We start from the raw sequence: 19,919 nt of genomic DNA, 5'->3' as shown, positions 1-19,919 counted from the left end.
TATAATATCAAAGCAATTAGACTTGCGGTTTTTAACCACTTTTTAATATCACTTTTCACCAAAAATGACAAAAATATTCATGAAAATTAGAGAATTAAAGATATCATCACGAAATGAACAAACCTGAGAGAGGACCACATGTAGTACCTAGATATGTAATATCAAAGCAATTGGACTTTCGGTTTTTACCAAGAAGTCAAAAATATTACTTTTTACCAAAAATGACAAAAATATTCATGAAAATTAGAGAAAAGAAGATATCATCACGAAATGAACAAATCTGAGAGAGGTCCACAGATATGTAATATCAAAGCAATTGGACTTTCGGTTTTCAACAAGAAGTGGAAAATATCATTTTTTACTAAAAATGACAAAAATATTCATGAAAATTAGAGAATTAAAGATATCATTACAAAATGGACAAATCTGAGAGAGGTCCACATGTAGTACTTACATATGTAATATCTAAGCAATCGGACTTGCAGTTTTTAACAAGAAGTCGAAAATATCACTTTTCACCAAAAATGACAAAAATATTCACCAAAATTAGAGAATTGAAGATATCATCACTAAATGAACAAATCTGAGAGAGGTCCACATGTAGTACCTAGATATGTAATATCAAAGCAATTGGACTTTTGGTTTTCAACAAGAAGTCGAAAATATCACTTTTTACTAAAAATGACAAAAATATTCATGAAAATTAGAGAATTAAAGATATCATTACAAAATGGACAAATTGAGAGAGGTCCACATGTAGAACTTACATATGTAATATCTAAGCAATCGGACTTGCGGTTTTTAACAAGAAGTCGAAAATATCACTTTTTACCAAAAATGACAAAAATATTCACCAAAATTAGAGAATTGAAGATATCATCACAAAATGAACAAATTTGGGAGTGGTCCACCCAAGGTACCTACATACTAAGTATTAAAGCATTCGAGCTAGCGGTTTTCAAGAAGAAGTAGAAAATAGCATTTTTGACCAAAAATGACAAAAATATTTGCTATAATAAGACACTTGAACATGTCCACACAAAATGAACAAATCTGAGAGAGAACCACCCAAGGTACCTTCCTAGAAAGTTTCAAAGCTATACAGTTTGTGGTTTTTAAGAAGAAGTTGATAATGTAAAGTTGAAGACGGTGACGACGACGGACGCCGACGGACAATCAGTAATACTATAAGCTCCGCTCGACTTAGTTGACAGCGGAGCTAAAAAGGATAAGCTAAAAATATTATTGTGCTGTATGTACAATATAAATGAAACATAGAACCATGGGACACAGTATTTATTACAACCTCATTTATTTAATATTTAGTAATATTAAAATTTCTATATTTAATGATATTTCATTATTATTATTATCATCATTCTGCTGTCTAGACTTGGGACTCTAGAAAATTATGAATAATTTTGGTTTTAAATGATTACATTGCCTCAAACACAGACAGTGCCTTGGGCAATTAAAGCCCTGTGTCGCCAGCCAGTCATCCATCTTGGATTAGTCTACCCGAGTAAAAAGTTTGGTAATTTTTACCCAGTGTATTTCATAAAGTACAATGAAAATACAAACAGGCTAAAAATGTATTTTGTCAGTTTTTTCCTCAGCTAAATATCCGCACTGAGATCCAGGATGTAACAAATGTTTTTATGACAATAGGCAGAAATCAAAACAACTGCAGCTGGGAAAGCCAAGGAAGAACACAGGTGTGGCAAGACTGATTGAAAATTCTGATAACAAAGAATTGCCAATATTTATATATATAATTAAAGTATTTATTATTTCTTACAGTTTGATAGAGTGATAAATACTGCAACATTTTTTCTTTCAAATTTTACAAATCAGGAAACCACAAAATTAAAAAAATAGCAACTAAATATTTCGTCTTTAATGTATCATCTGGTGAACACTTTCACGGACAGCCGATGTGAATGGTATACAACGGCATAAACAAACGAAAACTAAAATTCTTACAATACCTTCCCAATGTATCAAATTATACCCTTGTGATAGAAACTGAGGTCTAAAGGTGTTGACTATGACGTCAATCAATTTAAGTAGGAAGTAGTATGGTTTCTCAAGTATCTTTTGACGATTTTAAATTTAGTAGAACATAAGTAACATGCACTATCCCTGGACAATCAGCTGACAAGTGGATATGTCACAGCGGCTAAAAGCATTCTGCCACAATCCCTGGACAATCAGCTGACAAGTGGATGTCATAGTCGCTAAAAGCATTCTGCTACAATGTACTATCAGTGTCAGAATTGTTCTGGACTTTAGATCCTTCTAGTATAAATGGTAATCACGTGATTACAGGTTGACATTAACAGCTAGGTGATGAACTGATTGCTAATTTTGTGTTTTTAAGTGAGAGACTGTTATTTAAGTCAAGTATGCTTATATGTGATGAATGGTGCCGTGCTTAGAGTTAATACAAAGCATATACATCTTGGTGTGATTACATTGTGTGTGCTGTCTATGTGTGATACACCATTCACAATGTATTACTGTTAAATACTTTATTTTCGCTTGTAATTAATTTTCGCTATTTTCACTGAAGGGATGATTCAGTGAAAATAAAATCTAGTGAATATAGCTTTTTTTTTCTATGTTTTCCTTCAACTCATCATAAATCAGTGAAAATAAACACCATACAAAACACGCAAAAAGTCTTTTCAGTGAAAATAAATTCCAGCTAAAATAAAGTCGTTCACAGTACACAAGATATGATACTCTGTTTTTATTAATTTCATTATTCAATCTGGTGAAGGATACTACTGTAGAATTCATTATAGTTGTTTCACATGGGTTTGAATGTAATTTATACCAAACGAATGGAAACAATTTCCATCAAATTTGCTGTTTTCAGTGAAAACAAATTACAGCTAAAGTAATTAATTCACATTCAGTAACTTGGTTAATTTCTATGTCATACCCAAGATCTCAGCTTACTGAATCTGTGAACTGACACCGATAACAACAGGTCATCTACAATTCAAATTTCAAAACATAGATCATACACATGTTAATGCCTACACAATAGACGATCAAATGCCAGATACTTGTAATCTGTCAAAAATAAACAATTAAATTAAATGTAGCATTTTGCTGTCATCATTTTCAAAACAGGCATACTGTATTAATATAAAACATGGTGTAAAAAATTAGGTGCTATAATAAAGAAATTTACTACCAACTTTGGGTGTGTTCAACTTTACATGTTTAGGATAAATGCAATGACATTATACTTGGTGACATTTGTGGGTCATGAAAGGGAGTCAAAGTGACATTCACCAGGGCCTCAATTGAGACAGTCAGCTGGCATACAAGCGATAATAAAATAAATGCAATCATGCAGTATTTTTCCCCTTTATTTAGTTTCAAGCAGTATTCAAGATGGCTGCCCCCATATAGAATAGAATACTTTATTAGAAAAGATGGTTTAAGAATCTATTTCTGGCATATACATGATGATAATAATAATAATAATAATAATAATAATAATAATAACTTTATTACTCTACTAAAAACCATCAGAGGGTTTTTGTATGGTAAGGAACATAAATACAAAGAAATACGAAAAACATACAATACAAAAGAAATAAAAATAAAATGTTAGTAAAATATAAGAAAAAAATAGATTAATTACTTTCTGTGGTTTTAAAAATTGTGCTCTTCAAATATTTTGCTAAGGCTATATTATTCTCCATAATCTTGCACACTCATCAAACAGTTTTTTTCTTTGTTTTATATAGCCAGTACAAAATATCAGGAAATGTTTTTCATCTCCTAATGCTTCAGTGTTACATTTTTTACAGTGTCTATTTTCTAATTCTATTTTGGGCTTTGTTCTTCTACCTACTGTTCTCGACCGCGTTAGCGCCCATGCCCGGGCAAGCGCCCACCCCCCACTTTTGCGCAATTTTTATATTTGGGGTCACATTCGGCAAAGCGCCCACCCCTTCAAAATGCAACTAATTTAAAACTTGGTCTTGCGTAACGAATCTTGGTAATCGTTTTTATATGATACAGCGTGGATATCGACCGTTGTGAACATGTTGTGAATGCGTAGAACACGGTAACCGTGCGTAAACTACGCTTCGACAATGACCAGTTAATACAAGTAAAATGCGATAAATATTTCATGCCATATTCAGTTTACCTCTCAAAAATGGCTAGTTTCTAGTTTTTTGGAAAAACCATGTCGTTTATTCGCTGAAATCAATTCCAACAGATCGTACTTCGACATCGATAATTCACTTCCGCATTGCGTTACCGGAAAGTCTTCGGGAATCATTCTGATTAGTTAATAACCAACTTGACCCATTAGGTCAAAGGGCGCTGCTGTAGGTCAAATCTGCAATTGCATCATGGCGGAAAGTGATTTTCATCGAGAGTTTGCGTATGATCCAACAACTTCGTCAGTAGAAATAATATGACAATTTTGACTTCGACTGTGTTCCAACAGACTCAAATGTTTTTAATTCCGTAAATTATGGTGGTACATAATTAATATTGTAATAAAATGTGCGTATTTTTTGTGATCATTTCTGTTTCTTCATTGTGAAAATCAATGACGACGCAACTAATTTAGTAATTTGATTTTCCCTCAAAGACGTAATCTGTCACTTGATGAATCAAAATTTTCATTTGCACTCTTTTTCGAGGGGGATTTTCTGAGTTGAGGCCCCTGGGCGCTAACGCGGTCGAGTATGGTAATTCTATTTCTAGGTTGTGGTCACTCAGACGGAATTTTGAAAGCATTTTCCTGAGGCTGAAATTTGAGATGTTTTGCAAATAATTTTCCATATTATAACTTACTTTGAATAATTTGTAAGTTCTCAGTTTTGTTTCAGTGAAATTTAGTTCTTCTCTCCATCTTTGAATATAATTCTCAGATAGTTCGAGTTTTACTTTTTTAAGTATTTGATTCCAATTTTTCATATTGTGATCATTTTTTATTTTAATTAGATTGTGTCCCAGTGTAGCATTAATATTCCTTACCCAGTTTGAATTAATTTTTATCATTTCATCCAGGGCTAATTTTAAAATGTGATTATCTGGCAGACTATATAGTCTATGCCAGTATTTAATTTGAGCCAAATTAATTTTTAATTTTATTGGTAACCTACCAAGTTCTCCTTTCAAACCACTAATTGGCGTCATTTTACTCACTCCTATCATAAACTTGTAGAAATGACTGCAAACTAGCTATAAACTGTTACTGTCAGTTGTGATTTCATTGGCCCAGATTTCAGCACCATAATAATGATTTGATTAGAAAGCAGCTTAAATGTCAGCAGAAAATGTCAAAGAAACAGATGATGAAATATTACAGTTTTTGGTCTAGTTTGTCACCCAGTCTAAATTTGCTTAAATGTTCTTACTGCTTGTCTGTCATTCAACTGTTTTAGATAGGTTTCTTGATGAATGGTGTGTATAAATAATTTAAATATTCTCATTTTCGAATCATCTTGTTGCATGTCTGTGTTCCATAGATTTTGATAATGTTTTTTGGTAACCTCTTAGAAGTGTTCTATTGTAACATTAAAGGGCGGCAGTTGTCATGCCGCGTCCTGTCGATATGGGACTCATAGCGACGTATACAACACGTGTAAAATACATTGTTTATTTACATGAAATTCAAACACACGCTGCGCGACGACCACCACGCTTTAAAGCCAATTTTGTAGACGTTGTTGAGTTGACATAGTCTTGTAAAGCCAATAGTCTATATGTTTGTTATTTTTTATTTCTTTCAAAGCATTATATGTAATGTTATTAACAATATTATTAAATATCAGTAAATTTAATCATATTTATTTCATTATCACTTGTATGCCAGCTGACTGTGCCGGGACAGGGACAGGATATCATACTGATTTTCAGTGACTTTCAGTGACTTTCAGTAGGCATTTCAATACAGGCAGCCACAGTGACTTTCACTAGGGTTTTCAAGACAGGCAGTCACAGTGACTTTTACTAGGGTTTTCAAGACAGGCAGTCACAGAATAATGTTAATTTTATATAACAATCTATCTGGATTTGTCTACAAAGTCTGGCATACTGACATATTATTTTGAGTTCAGGTTAAAATAAGTAACAGCTGTTATGATTGATAAATATGATACATGTATATCAATAATGATAAAAGGTCATCCCCTTAAAAAGTATGGTTATTGGAATAACTACATAACACTATGTTTAAAAAACTATGGCAAACAATAAAACAACCTGATTGCAAGAACATATCTGATACTGTAAAATACTTCCTTTTTGCTTGGGATTTATTTTTGCTATTTTGCACTGAAAGAATGATTCAGTGAAAATAAAATCCAACGAATATACATGAACCTTTTTCCCTATATTTTACATTTAACTCAACCAGACAAAATTAATTCCATACGAAACACCTAAAAATTAATTCCAGCTAAATTAAGTATAGTATAAAGGTACATATACAATATTGTCATATCAAAAAAACAGAACACCATTTTTAAATTGCATAAGACACAAGTGCAATATTTTAGGATTATACAATTTGGAGGGAGTTAAGGATAAGTTAGGGGGTCCATATTTTGCAAAAATTTGGGTCTAGTTTTGAAACATTGTTAACAAATTAATTATTTATTAGCATAACATTCAAAATGGCAATGTATATTAAACTTTGCAGAAGCATTATGACATTGTTTGGAAAATGTTCAAGTTTAAGAGAAAGGGCCAGAATTTCCCTGTACTTCCTGTCAGTGGCCGGGAAAAATGTTTTCAGTATTGAGTCCTCCAAAACTGACATTACCATAAGTGTTAAAGGCTGAATGGTTTTCTAAAAGTTGTATAATATTTTTTTCTAATCTTTCATTGTGGGTAGGTCAGCTACTGTAGAGATTTACCAAACAGTGGTTTATTCATTTAATAATATTGATATACAGAGATGAAGATTGAAATCAATTCTTTTGATTCTGATTTCAAGAAAATAATTCCATGGTGGTTTATCCACCATATCAAATATTTTTTATCGTGATTGATGTCACACTTTTCAGTTTCTCCATGTCGATGGGAGCTTTCACTCATTGAGGAATACTGTAAAATGACTAATTTTCACTGGGTTTAAATTTTGCTGATTTACCATTTCAGGCATATTCAGTTGGTTTTGAATTCACGGTTTTATCATTTATCTATCTATTATCAGTGTTCTATGCTAAATTTTACATATTCACTGGGTTTTCATTTAGTGCATTTTCCTGTCAGCGAAAAAAGCAAAATTAAAACCCAGTGAATAATTAATCTTTTTACAGTACATGGAGAAACTTGTAGGTGAAACATGAGTGCCTTATTTATATTACTCTGTACACTCAAATTTTAATATATGTGCACATGAAATTTTTTAGGAAAGTTGTGAGCTGAAATGAACACGATTTTGACAAACTTGTAGGTGAAACATGAGTGCCTTATTTATATTACTCTGTACATTCAAATTTTAATATATGTACACATGTAAATTTTTTTTAGGAAAGTTGTGAGCTGAAAAGAACACGATTTTGACAAGAAAATCATCACTGCACTGATAATTTGTTGTTTATTTGTTTATCTGTATAACACATGGATGTCCCATATTTACTTTGTGTAAATCAATAACCACGAGATTGACACATTTATTCTAATATCATTTGGGATTAAGTTAAGCCAGCAAAGCATGGTACACAGTTATAAGTTCATGTGATATTCAGTCAAGCATAAATTATCCTAAAAAGATCAAGTGGCACAATGAATATCATGCTACAGTAAAGCAATTTTTCAATCCCAAATTCTATTACAAGACTCAAAAAATTTTTTTTACTTTATTTTATTTATTTGAATTTATTTTTGTAATTTTTGTTATTCTAAATTACTTTCGTAATTGCGACATGAAAATATTATTCCACATACTAGGTTGGTACATGTACTCTTGGGATACAGATGTGTTTGCACTAAATAAGAATATATAAAAACACCAAGTAACAAATTATATAAATATAATAGGAAATGGTTTATTCATCCACGGCAGTCAAATATTAAGTATCGCAGATGTGCATGAATTTCTACTGTTATTGTGTATTATTAGGCTTCCTGTGGGTTTTGAACAAGTGAATTCAATTTAGCTTTGGAGCAAATCTTATAGGTGTGTTAGGGTCAATAAATAGATAAACAAGCAGCCTATCAGCTGATATAGCTCCGCTATTAGAAATGCACATTTCATTTAAAGAACTGAAGATATCATTAGAAAAGGAACAATTTGTATAGTATCAAAGTAATCGGACATGCTGTTTTCAACAAAAAATCAAAAATATCATTTTTTACCAAAAAATGACAAAAATAATCATTAAAATTAGAGAATTGAAGATATCATCATCAAATGAACAAATCTGAGAGAGGTCAACATGTAGTACTGATATGTATAGTATCAAAGCAATCGGACTTGCGGTTTTTAACAAGAAGTCGAAAATAACACTTTTTACAAAAAAACTACAAAAATATTTATCAAAATTAGAGAATTAGATATCATCACGAAATGAACAAATCAAAGAGAGATCTGCCCATGGTACATATACACCAAGTATCAACGCAATAAGGTTTGTAGTTTTCAAGAAGTTGAAAAAATGAAAAGTTGACACAGATGACGACTGACAATCACTCATATGATAAGCTCCGCTTGACAAAGTCAACAAGCAGGGCTAAAAAGTAGTGAAATTAATTTGAAAAAAAATAAAATTCAATAACTAGTCAAAACCATCAGTTTACACCTATATGATAATTTTAATGCAATCTGGCACTTGTTCAAAGAGGAAATGAAATACCTAGTAGTAAGCAGAGACACTTTTAGTACATAATCCAAGATCTACGTTGGTCAGCGAGACCCATCTGAAAGGCAGGTAAATATGAAAGTAATCTGAGATAATTATGTGACAGTCATGGCAGGGAACAACAACAAAAACCTACATTTACTCATTTTCGATAACAAAATTAATTAAGACTGGCACAATGGGATTACTCAGAGGTTACAGTTTGGTAATCTTTCATACTAATTAGTGCACTTTTTTAATGACAACACTCATTCTCACTTTCATCAATACACTATATTATGTTCCTAGTTTCAGAAACATGATAAGAAAATTGTACAGGATTACGGATTATGTAAAATTTTATTTTTTTCACTCCTACATTGTAGTGAAAATGATTACCCCCGGTATTACTACATGTACCAGGTAGTACTTTCTCTGTAAAAGAGTTGTATGCCATCACTGCATTATTTCATGAAGGCAATGAAGCAGTTTGATTTAGACAAATAGACACAGATGAGAATAAGGCTTTGGTCATTATGAAGTTACATTCAAAACAATATTGTCAATTGCAAACATGCAAGCCAGAGTAGTAACAAAGCCCTTCCTTGACTTCCGATCTGTGGGTATCTTTTTTAAAAAAATACATGTACAGCTTTGGAAATATTACATGTAGCTATATTCTGAAAGAAAGATGAACATATTTCACAAAGTTGCTTTAAATGATGTTTCTATCTATTCATTTTAATGCCACAGAAGTGTTTAATTTTACGTCACTGAAGGGTTTCGTCATTAGAATGCACAACCTTTTACAATATTGTGTCCAGTATTCAGCATTAATGTAGAAAATGGCAGAGCTCAACAACATCTCTCGCATATCACAAAATTTGTGATGAGTGTTAACCTGTTAAAAATCATCATGTACAGTACCAGTATGTTGCAAAAAAAAGTTTCCAGACAAAACACTTTATGCAAATGAAAAAAGATCATTATAAATAAATGGTTGAATATATTCAACCAAAATAATCTCCTTGTCAGAACATTTTCAATCTCTTTATTGTTTGAAGGTTAATACCCGAATGACGTAACAAACTTTAATTCCACCTGAATGTCTGTTTGATCATTAATATAAATGTTCAATCCCTTCAGGCAATTTCTTAAATGCTCCCAGCTAAGCTTTTAAATGCTTAATCAATGGGAATTGTCAGTAAAATTCAAACAAAGACAACTGTTAGATCACATGTATATATTGGTCTCCAGCCAATATCATTATATACATGGTTGGCCATCAGCTGGGTCATTGGTCTTATTGAATCTACTAGAAATAACGCATTCAAGCAAGCCATCTATAGTTCTTATGTCTTCCTGTGGGAGTAACTTATTATTCAGAACATGTTCACCTAAATGCAATATATAGACCATATCAGAAAGTAAAAAAAAACACCTGAGAATCAAGGAATTTAAATCAATGAAATCCAAACATTTAAAAAACTAAACGACTAATGGAAAGGAAACTTGACCTAGCCATAGGAGAATTTTAAGATTCTATTTCACCAAACTTTAATCTATTTTGCATTTAATATGAATTAGTCCACTTCCATGAATACAAACAATGTGGCAGTACCACCACAGTGCTCTGTTTCATCCCCACATTGGTCTAACACTGTCACAGTCATTATCCCGACTGCTACTGTCCTCATGTATTTGTAACATTGATGTAATAAGTGTGTGCAAGTGAATAACATTAACTGTGTGTTTTAATATGCATGATAATAATTACCGGTATATTTTCTGTTTGAAATATTTATGCCAATGTTATGCAAATTAGTAAGCAAGTGTTTACCGCCACAGTAATTTAAATTTCTGGAAAGAACACTATATGAATACCTACCAAGTTATGGTTGCCAGACTACTACAAAGACTTCAATGGACTGTTGATGACAAACTTTTCTAACTATACAATTACTGATTTATTGAATGTTGCACCTCAACAAGTTTGAAAGATGGGAGAGCAAGAAGCAGCCTGGTATTCCCAAATTCAAGAGGAAACAATTACTTTAATTGCAGTATTAAAAAAAAATGCATGAATGACAAGGGTATGTCTATGGTCAAAATATGTCATACTTTAGTGATATTTTAATGTATACAATAAATAAACATTTCTATTAGCATGTATGTACATTATGTATTTCACATTTTCAATATTCTGAGCATAAAAAAAAATTATCATGATAAAAAAATGCATCCATTGTTCAATTATTTTGCTGGACGTCATAATGTCGTAAGGTTGTAAGGTACAAAAATTCTATGTACGTATGCATTAGATGGTAATCCTTATTGATTTCATTAGAACCGATTTATAATGTTAACATGTAACAGTACATGCTGAGAATCAAAATGAATTCTAACACAGAATAATAAGATTCACATGATATAGGAGTCAGTGATACAAATGTTCATCATACATCAGCAATTTGCTAGTATTTTTTCAAAACATCTCAATTTTGTTCAATCATTTCAGACAAAAGACCTTTAAGTGTTTTCTATTAAATTTATTGTTTTAGACCCAAAATATAGCAAATAATTTGTCCCATGATGCTAGATAATTGCCATTCTGGATAAAATGTTAATTTGGAGTCAATGGAATCCATGAGGGTATACATGTACCTAACACATGGCTTGTTGTCATTTTTTCCCATTCATTTTGGCTATCTGTGGAGACTTCAGCAGATTGTGTATTAAAAAATACAGAATCTTAAAATGCAGCCAATACTTGTTACAGACTCTAAAATTCATAAATTTATTTATGAACAGCACAAATAGGTGACACTATTGTCTAGCATGGTAGGAAGGGCTTCTCTAAGATGTTACTATCATTTAAATCAAGGACTATAAACAATGATAATTACATAAGAAAGACAAGACTGGAATTTGAGAGACAGATGAGTTGACCTTTAGTGGAAGTGTTAATAATTTAGTGCTGTGATAGATTCTGTCAGTTTTCTCCTAATTTAATACGTTTTACACCACAATTTCAACATATGTTGCCCATATGTTCAAACATATATTTCATTTTGCTTCAACGTCCGTAAGTAATGAGAATTAAGGAAATCACAAAAGAAACTATGCAATCCTCACTAAAAGCTAATCTACAAGCAGCTGAGGAGATTACCTAAAATTAAAACAGTTGTGTTTTTAAAGACCACGCCCACTAGATTGCCTCAAGGCAAATATATACTTACTTCCTAGTTAGCATAGACTTGCATACAGTCACTTGTTTATTTTTTGGTGTTATTGACACAACACTGACTTTGGAAAATACAGCAGTAAGGTCACTAAAAACTACAAGATTGTAATAAAATATCTAATAAAATGACTAACAAACGCTACACAAAGTACAAGCTAAGATTTAAGCTAATCTTGTATGTTTGCATATTGGATAGACACAAATGCATTCACGCACGAGAGGGAACAGTGATTTGCACGCGCTAAGGAACTTGATCTTTTTATGAATATCCAAAAAATATCCTCCAATTATTTTAATCATTACTCAGTACAGTAGGAAGGTATGCATGTTAGTTCTACAGCTTTGAAACAATACCAAATTCAAAAAGTGCAAATTGCAGAATAACTGGAAATAGCAAAGAGCAGTTTTTTCTCAAGGACATTATCTCGAGGAGATGTGCTCGTGTTGATTGTCATGTCAGAAAAGACATATCAAAATGAATAGTTATGAATTTAATAGTAAATCATCCAAATGATCATTAAATACAATAATGTTTTGGGGGCTTAGCCCAGCTATTCACACACACTTTGTTAGCCTGTGCTAAAGATCTGGACCAGGTCTAAACAACGGGCTAGATTTGATTCGTACTTTTTTTTGCAAGGGGTGAGGTATTTGACCTCTTAGACCATGTCTTGTGACACCGGTGATGATTGTCACCAGTCTGGGTTCAGTACGTGATGCAATGACAGATAGGTTAATTAATATCCCACCAATCAGCATTAACATGTCAAAATTGGAATTAGATTCGTCTCGATAGAAACTGTGCCGAAACGGAAATTTCACACACTTGCATTTCACATTATACCTTGAGATTTGTTATGATGGCATGACATGACAGGGTGAATGCACTAAAGATTAACTAAAGGTTATATATCGCTTTGAGAATACCAACGAGAGTTGTTGATGATCTGGTCTTGATAATTGCGTGAGTGCTGGTCTATCAAATCACTGACTGCGTGAACAAAATTTGTTGACAGGCATGAATCTTCTGAACAACTTAACAGTCTTCTACGGTTATCCGATTTTTGTATTATTGACCCCCATACAATATAAATGCATTCCTGAGTTCTTGGTGACAATTGTAATGTTAGTTTTTTGTCGGCGTGCTAGCGATCACATGTCGCTATACACGGCCATCTTGAAAGAATGTAAACTTATACGTATGCATGCTCCGCCCATCAAATCCTATGACATCATAGAAATGTTCATTAATATTAATAGCAAGGGAACCCTTGCAAGGATCACAATTCTCTTAGCAGTAATCAGAGACACTGCGACCAGCATTAAAATAGTATCAACCTTGAATAACACTCTCTTTTATTTCTATCAAAAGCATTATATGAAAAATTCATTAATTTATGAGTGTGTTAAAACTGTTACAGATGCATTTGAATAAGTTACAGACTTCGTTTGGAAATCATGCTACAAATCAGACAATCTAGCGTGACAGAATTAGAAACTCATCAATTACTTATGTATCGTGAACGATCACATAGCACCCAACCTTGTAAAATGTGTTAACTTAGAATTTACCTTAGAACTCTCAATATATAAGTAGAAAATATGTTATGTATAATAAGGTTATCACAATAATACCGCAATGTATGCATTCAGGCATCGTAATCTTGTAATAACCTTGTTGCGAATATGCATTAGTTTGTTTTCATAATATACATATATAAAGATCGTAAAATCTGATAAAAACTTTTTATTGCAAACAACTTGACAATAACCAACTTTCGAACAGTGAATCAAAATCAATGGATTTTCTGTTCACTGCGAGATCTGGCATATTGCGTGAAAGGCACGTCTCCAGCAAAAATCAAATGATCAATGGTGACAGTATTATTATTACGTGACTTTGAGAAAGTTGCTGACACATATCTGAGCTAGATTTTACAAGGATACGTAGAACTTTCCGTTTTGTCGTTTTTTGTTTTATTTTAGTGCAATCTACTACATGTACAGCAACACAGAAACCTTGCTACAATTTGCTAAACATGTACAATTATATGTGGGTTCAGGATTTTTTTTATTTACGTTTAGTTGTCCTATTTTACGTTTGGAGTAAAACAATGGTTTTTCAATCAGTCTAGTCTGCTTATGAAAACGAGGCGCCACACTAAACTTCTAGCTCATGAATATTCATCCATAAATTTGCATATAGCATGGAGCTTCTCAGAGCTCCGGGCAAAGTAGCTCCTCGAAGCTCCCCAGAGCTCTGGAGAAAACTGGTCAGAACTCGCTGGTTTGATTTTGATTACCTCCCTCAGTGTAGAAATACCCCAAAATAGTTTCAAAGATTGTTTTTACATCACTTGACCTGTTTTTAATAGTTACACATGGGTTGAGTTGAGTTTTATATATGAGCCGATTTGACGTTTCATGGAAATCACCAAGTTTGTTATCAACTGATTTCAAAGACACAATACATTTGATACATTACAGGGTTTAATTTAGCACATTTAGCTAAATTTATAAGTAAAAATAAAACCCAGCTAATTATTAAGCCCTGTATCATATGGCATTGTATCTATGACTAATCTTATACAGACAAATTAGTTTTCAAATTAGTCAAATTTTGCTTTTTTATTTTATCATGAATGTTCAATTTCTCATAGTTATCAGCATTTTTATATACATTTAAATCATATAGAGTGATCTCCGAATAACTGTTATAGTTATTGAAATGCTAATAATATATTTATGTGCATAATGTATGTTATAACTATATTAATACAGCACGTCTTTTTTTGCATTTTTGTACTCGCTGTAAACAGTAGTATATTCCTAACCAAAAAATTATTTTTTAATTACAACACAAATTTATAGTTCAATTGTGCCATTTAATGTCAACGAGATCAGAAAATTTGTATTTATATTATATCAATACATCAATAACTCATATATAAAACCCATAGTGTCATACACTGCTTATAACTTATGGAATACTATGACGTTTATTACAAGAATACCACAATGTATACACAAAGGCAGTATAGCGATTGTGTCAAACGTCACGTAACTTGGCTGCATGTTGTTTTATAGACAGTTGAATTCTATTGTCAGATTTACGATAAAAAATACAGTGCATAATCCTGCTTTACTTTATACTCATATTAATCTCATATATAATATTATGCCAAGATGACATGATTCTAGATATGAAATTATGAAAACTAATATTGATGTGTTTTATGTGTAAAATAGAGACGCGTGTTTACTATCTAAATAGGCAACACAAAGAACAGAAGACCACTATTATCTGAATGCCTGTATCAAAATAAACACATAAAATTACAACTAAATACCCTAATACAAGTAACCCATTTAGCATGGATTCATCCCAAAGTGTATTCAGTATATACCCTGTATAGACTTGTACGGACAATTGAACAGGACAATCACATCTGACGCTAAGTACCAACATGTGCTTGTTTTAACAAAAACTCAGATAAATTCAGATAACAAGAACGGACACTTTCTTTTCCATTTAATCACATGCTGACCCTTGTGTGTGCTTGACATAACCCAAATGAGTCACAGTTAAACCCGGCATGTCTTGAATGCATAACTTCATCAACTTGTAACATTCTACAAATCCTTCAAGATATAGTGAGTGATCTATTTGAATAATGGTTTCTTTCAACTTCCTTAATTTCACCACATCGCAAGCTAACCTGTGTGTTCACCCCATGTAATGTTGCAGTGAATATCTGCGTGCCCTGAATGCATACATTTATGTCAATTCATAGAATCAAACATTTCACAAAGCCTTTGAGATATTAGATACAGTGAGCAATCAATCAACGGATTGATTCAGAAAAAAAGTCTGACAAAACGGATACAAACAAAACAGAATTAAACAAGGAAATCAAAACTTCTTCAATGATTCCAGCTGATACAATGAGAAAAATATTTAGTATTTGATTTCACTCTATGCAAATGAATCATCTTATTTTTTTTTTAAATACTAGTACCAGTATATGCATATAAAATATGTATGTATGTTCAAACATTATAGTTTGAAGGAAAATGGAAAAAAATGTACTGACTCAAGGACTATCTCAAGGTACCATAAAATCAGCCTTCATCAAACCATGTGTAGACACTGGTTCTCATTATGAAATGAAAAACAGTAAAAATACAGTACTGTTTTGCTGTTACTTATTTGTACTGTTACTAATTTGCTAGATAAGTAGCACATGTGGTTATGAAAATAACAGGTGTGTGCCTTGGGCTAAACGAAGACATATTTTAATGATGTGCACTAGAGCAAATACAGTAACCAATCGTGCTGTGGGCAACTATTTTCCAGCATTGTTATGTGGGAGGGGCGTCTAAAGTCTAAAATCAACAAAAAGGATACCATCGTTTATTTGGAAATTACAAGCAATAAATTACATAAGGAAAACTGGAATTTGAATAATCCAGAGTGACAATCGAGATGACCTTTAGTGGAAGTGTTAATTATTTAGTGCTAGAAAGATTCTGTCCATGTTCTTCTAATAGTAGTTTTACCAACAAATTTCAACATAGTTACATTATCTGTATATTTATATATGTATAGTTCACCATGCGAAAACTGGGGAAATCACGGAAGAAACTATGTGATTGTCACTAGATCTACAAGCACCTGAGGAGATTACCTAAAATGCTCATTATATAGAGCAGATGTGCAAAGACATTTTTATTTCCAATTGAAGAATATACATTTTGTGTAAATTTTATCTCAGATGACAGAAAGGTGTTTCACTGTTCGATATCAAATTATGAATTACAACTTAAATGTCCATTTTGTGAAATGATATTTGCAACACTCATACTTTACTATTTATTTGAGGAAATAAAGTACAGTACTATTTGTGACAAGTGGTCTTTGACCACCCAATTTTACAGGTTCCAAACGGTTAATCAAATCAAATCAATCGTTTAAAAATAATTTCTTGACATGTTAATAATAGCCCTAACAGCAACTTCAAACAAGACCATCATTAAAAAAACATCACAGTCCACAGACCTTAGAAAATGGATCTATGCATGCAGGCCAACAAATCAGGAAATGCTTTTTTTTTGTATTTGAAGTTAGTGTGCGACTACATTAAATTAATTAATAATAATGCTGTAACAGCAACTTTATAGAACAAGACCATTATTTAAAGCAACATCACAGTCAACAGACCTTAGAAAATTAGTCTATTCACAGGTAACAAACCAGGAAACGATATCTTTTGCATTTGAAGCTAGTGTGCGACTACATTTTAATATTTACCTTGTTAACCAACCAGATTCTGTTGATAACATAGTACGCAATGACACCGTATCATAAAAGGTTGTATTGACAAACAAGACATAAAATTCTACTTCCTCTCACCCACAATTTTCAAGTCCAGCTCGATTTGTAGGTTTGATAGCAGAAGAATTTGGGTCTTGCAATTAGTGTTGCAATTACTGTACTTCACAACTATACGTAGAACGAGATAACATCCAATTTAATATTTGTCATATGTTACATGTAGCATGACGTCAAACAAAACACCACACCTCCAAGTACAATATATGGTGATTTATGAGTAGAAGGCTATTTACATGTATGGAGTAGATGCCAGACAACTGGTTTATATATGGCTAGAGTAGAATCTAGTTTCTGATCATTTTGTGTATGTTGTGGAAATTAATTTGATCAATATCATGACACTATATATTTTCATCTTTTCAGATTCCGGTTTTGGACAATTATTTAACTATTATAGAATGAATGGTCATATATTTTTTCCTCCATTCTTAGTTACATGTATTCAATGTTTTATTCGTGATTCTGGTGGATTGAACTGTACTTCCGTCTTGCTTTGTACTAAACAATAACATTAGCTTATGTTTAATGTGCTATTTGTGATATTAGTTGCGTGAAGTATTATTTCTGTTCTTGTTTTACAACCATAAAATTACTCTCTGTAGTAGATTTTCGTGTTGAATAAAATTATTATTATATTATTATTATTATATAGAAAATATATAAAATCTGTTTTCAAGTTGTCAATTAACACCGTGTCTCTACCACCCACAATTTAACATATCCCCAAGCTTCAGCTTCTCTATAAATCTTGAATACATTATCAAATAGTCCTGGTTATTTTATTTCCAAAAATACACATAAATGTAGTAAGGATAGTTTGTTTCAAAGATTGGAGCTATAATATTGATGGCCAAAAAAAAAGAAAAAGCAGCCATCCACTGCTGCAGTTTAATGAAAAATGTCAGGAGCATTTTAATAAAACCATCTAGAGTTATTAATCACATGGGATACAGCATTGAACCATAGATTTCAGAATATCAAGCTGTCAAAAACGTCAGATTAAATATTTCAAACTTGATTCAAGAACATATCAACAACTGACGACTATTTAAAAAAGAAAAAATTTGAATAATTTTTTTCTATAAAAAATATCTAGTTGTGTACACCACCATGAATAATATTAAATTTGGGAAGAGTATTTAAACTACTAATATTAGTATTTATTCTGTGTTTGTTTGCATACCAGCCTTTATGTACATGTAAATACTAATAATCAAGTGATTAGGTTTTATGGTGATTATCGCAAATCCAGAATTGCATACGTACTAGTAATTCAAATGAAAAAATGACATTGGTGTCATGAAATAACTATTTTGGGCGATAGAGCATATACAACTTATAATATTACAACAGCGTCATGATGGCACTAGCGACTAACAATAATAACAGGATAACGTAACTCGTCAACATGGAAGTCAATGAAAATGTCATTTCATTCTTCCCCAACGAGGGGAGCTGGATACGAAAGACTTAAGATGATATTTAGTTTTAACACTAAATGTCGTATACTTTTAGAAATGGTGAACTTCCTTGAGTTATACGGAAGGACCTACCTTACACGACCGCCGCAGTGATCACATCTGTCCCCGGTCCAACCATCATCACAATCACACAGACCGCTTATACATGTCCCATGTAAACAGTCAGAGTCTTTTGAACAGTTAATCGCACACACTGTGTCTATAACTACGAAACAAATAAGTAAAACTGCTAGTAACCGGTGACACTCCTGTCGTATTTTCCTAAATTTTGACTTCGCCAAGAAGAAATCCAGGTACATCATGTCCGCCATCTTTGATATTACTATAAGGTGGATCAAAACCTTGCTGACGTCATACCAGCGCGTCGTGTTTGGTGTTCAGCTAGTCTGTCTCAATTTAAACGCTGAGGGCGGTTAAGAAAAAGAGTCAGCGTTCAAATTGGGAAAGGAAACCAGACTAGTCCTCTTGGCCGTTTGTATTTTTGTTAGGTCTAACATTTGAGAAATTGCGAAACGTTGAAGTAAACTATAATTACAGGATGATATAAATAAAGAAACCTCCCAACAAGGCCAACCTCCCAGAGCAGCCGCTTCGCTGCGATCTATTGAAAGTAAGCCTCAAAGACCCGTTGGATTCTTTTTTACAGCCTGAGACGTGCCGCTGAAATGAGCCCTGTTTTTCAAGATTACTATAAGATAAGATAAGATAATTCTTTATTACAACCATATTGAAAGAAATTCAATTTAGGTGAATACAAATGTAATAAAGGTATAACAAACTATTCTAAAAAACTAAAACTATACTTATCATAAAGACACAGTACAGAAATATTACTGGTACTTGAAGATAAAAATTAAAATATATTACATTTCCACGAGTTTTTGTTTAACATTGATAATATTGTTTTTTGTCGTATATGCTGTTTTTATGTATTTAATTAATTCTTTTATCAATGGTCTGTTCTCAGC

General features: G+C 32.3%; 1 protein-coding gene across 1 annotated transcript in view; it reads right to left on the bottom strand.

Moving 5' to 3' along the window:
* The window catches only part of LOC100366336 (attractin-like protein 1), a 58,738-nt gene extending 39,472 nt beyond the window's left edge, over positions 1-19,266 (bottom strand). Inside the window, exon 1 of the mRNA XM_085504473.1 lies at positions 19,024-19,266. Coding sequence (XP_085360599.1) covers positions 19,024-19,262 — 239 coding nt within the window. The 5' untranslated portion in view covers positions 19,263-19,266. The remainder of the gene's footprint in view (positions 1-19,023) is intronic.
* Between the last annotated feature and the right edge of the window lie 653 nt (positions 19,267-19,919).

The sequence above is a fragment of the Saccoglossus kowalevskii genome, chromosome 10 (genome assembly GCF_978046115.1).
Source record: "Saccoglossus kowalevskii chromosome 10, keSacKowa6.1, whole genome shotgun sequence".
Classification (NCBI taxonomy): Eukaryota; Metazoa; Hemichordata; class Enteropneusta; family Harrimaniidae; genus Saccoglossus; species Saccoglossus kowalevskii.
This window is presented reverse-complemented; position numbering and strand designations above follow the sequence as displayed.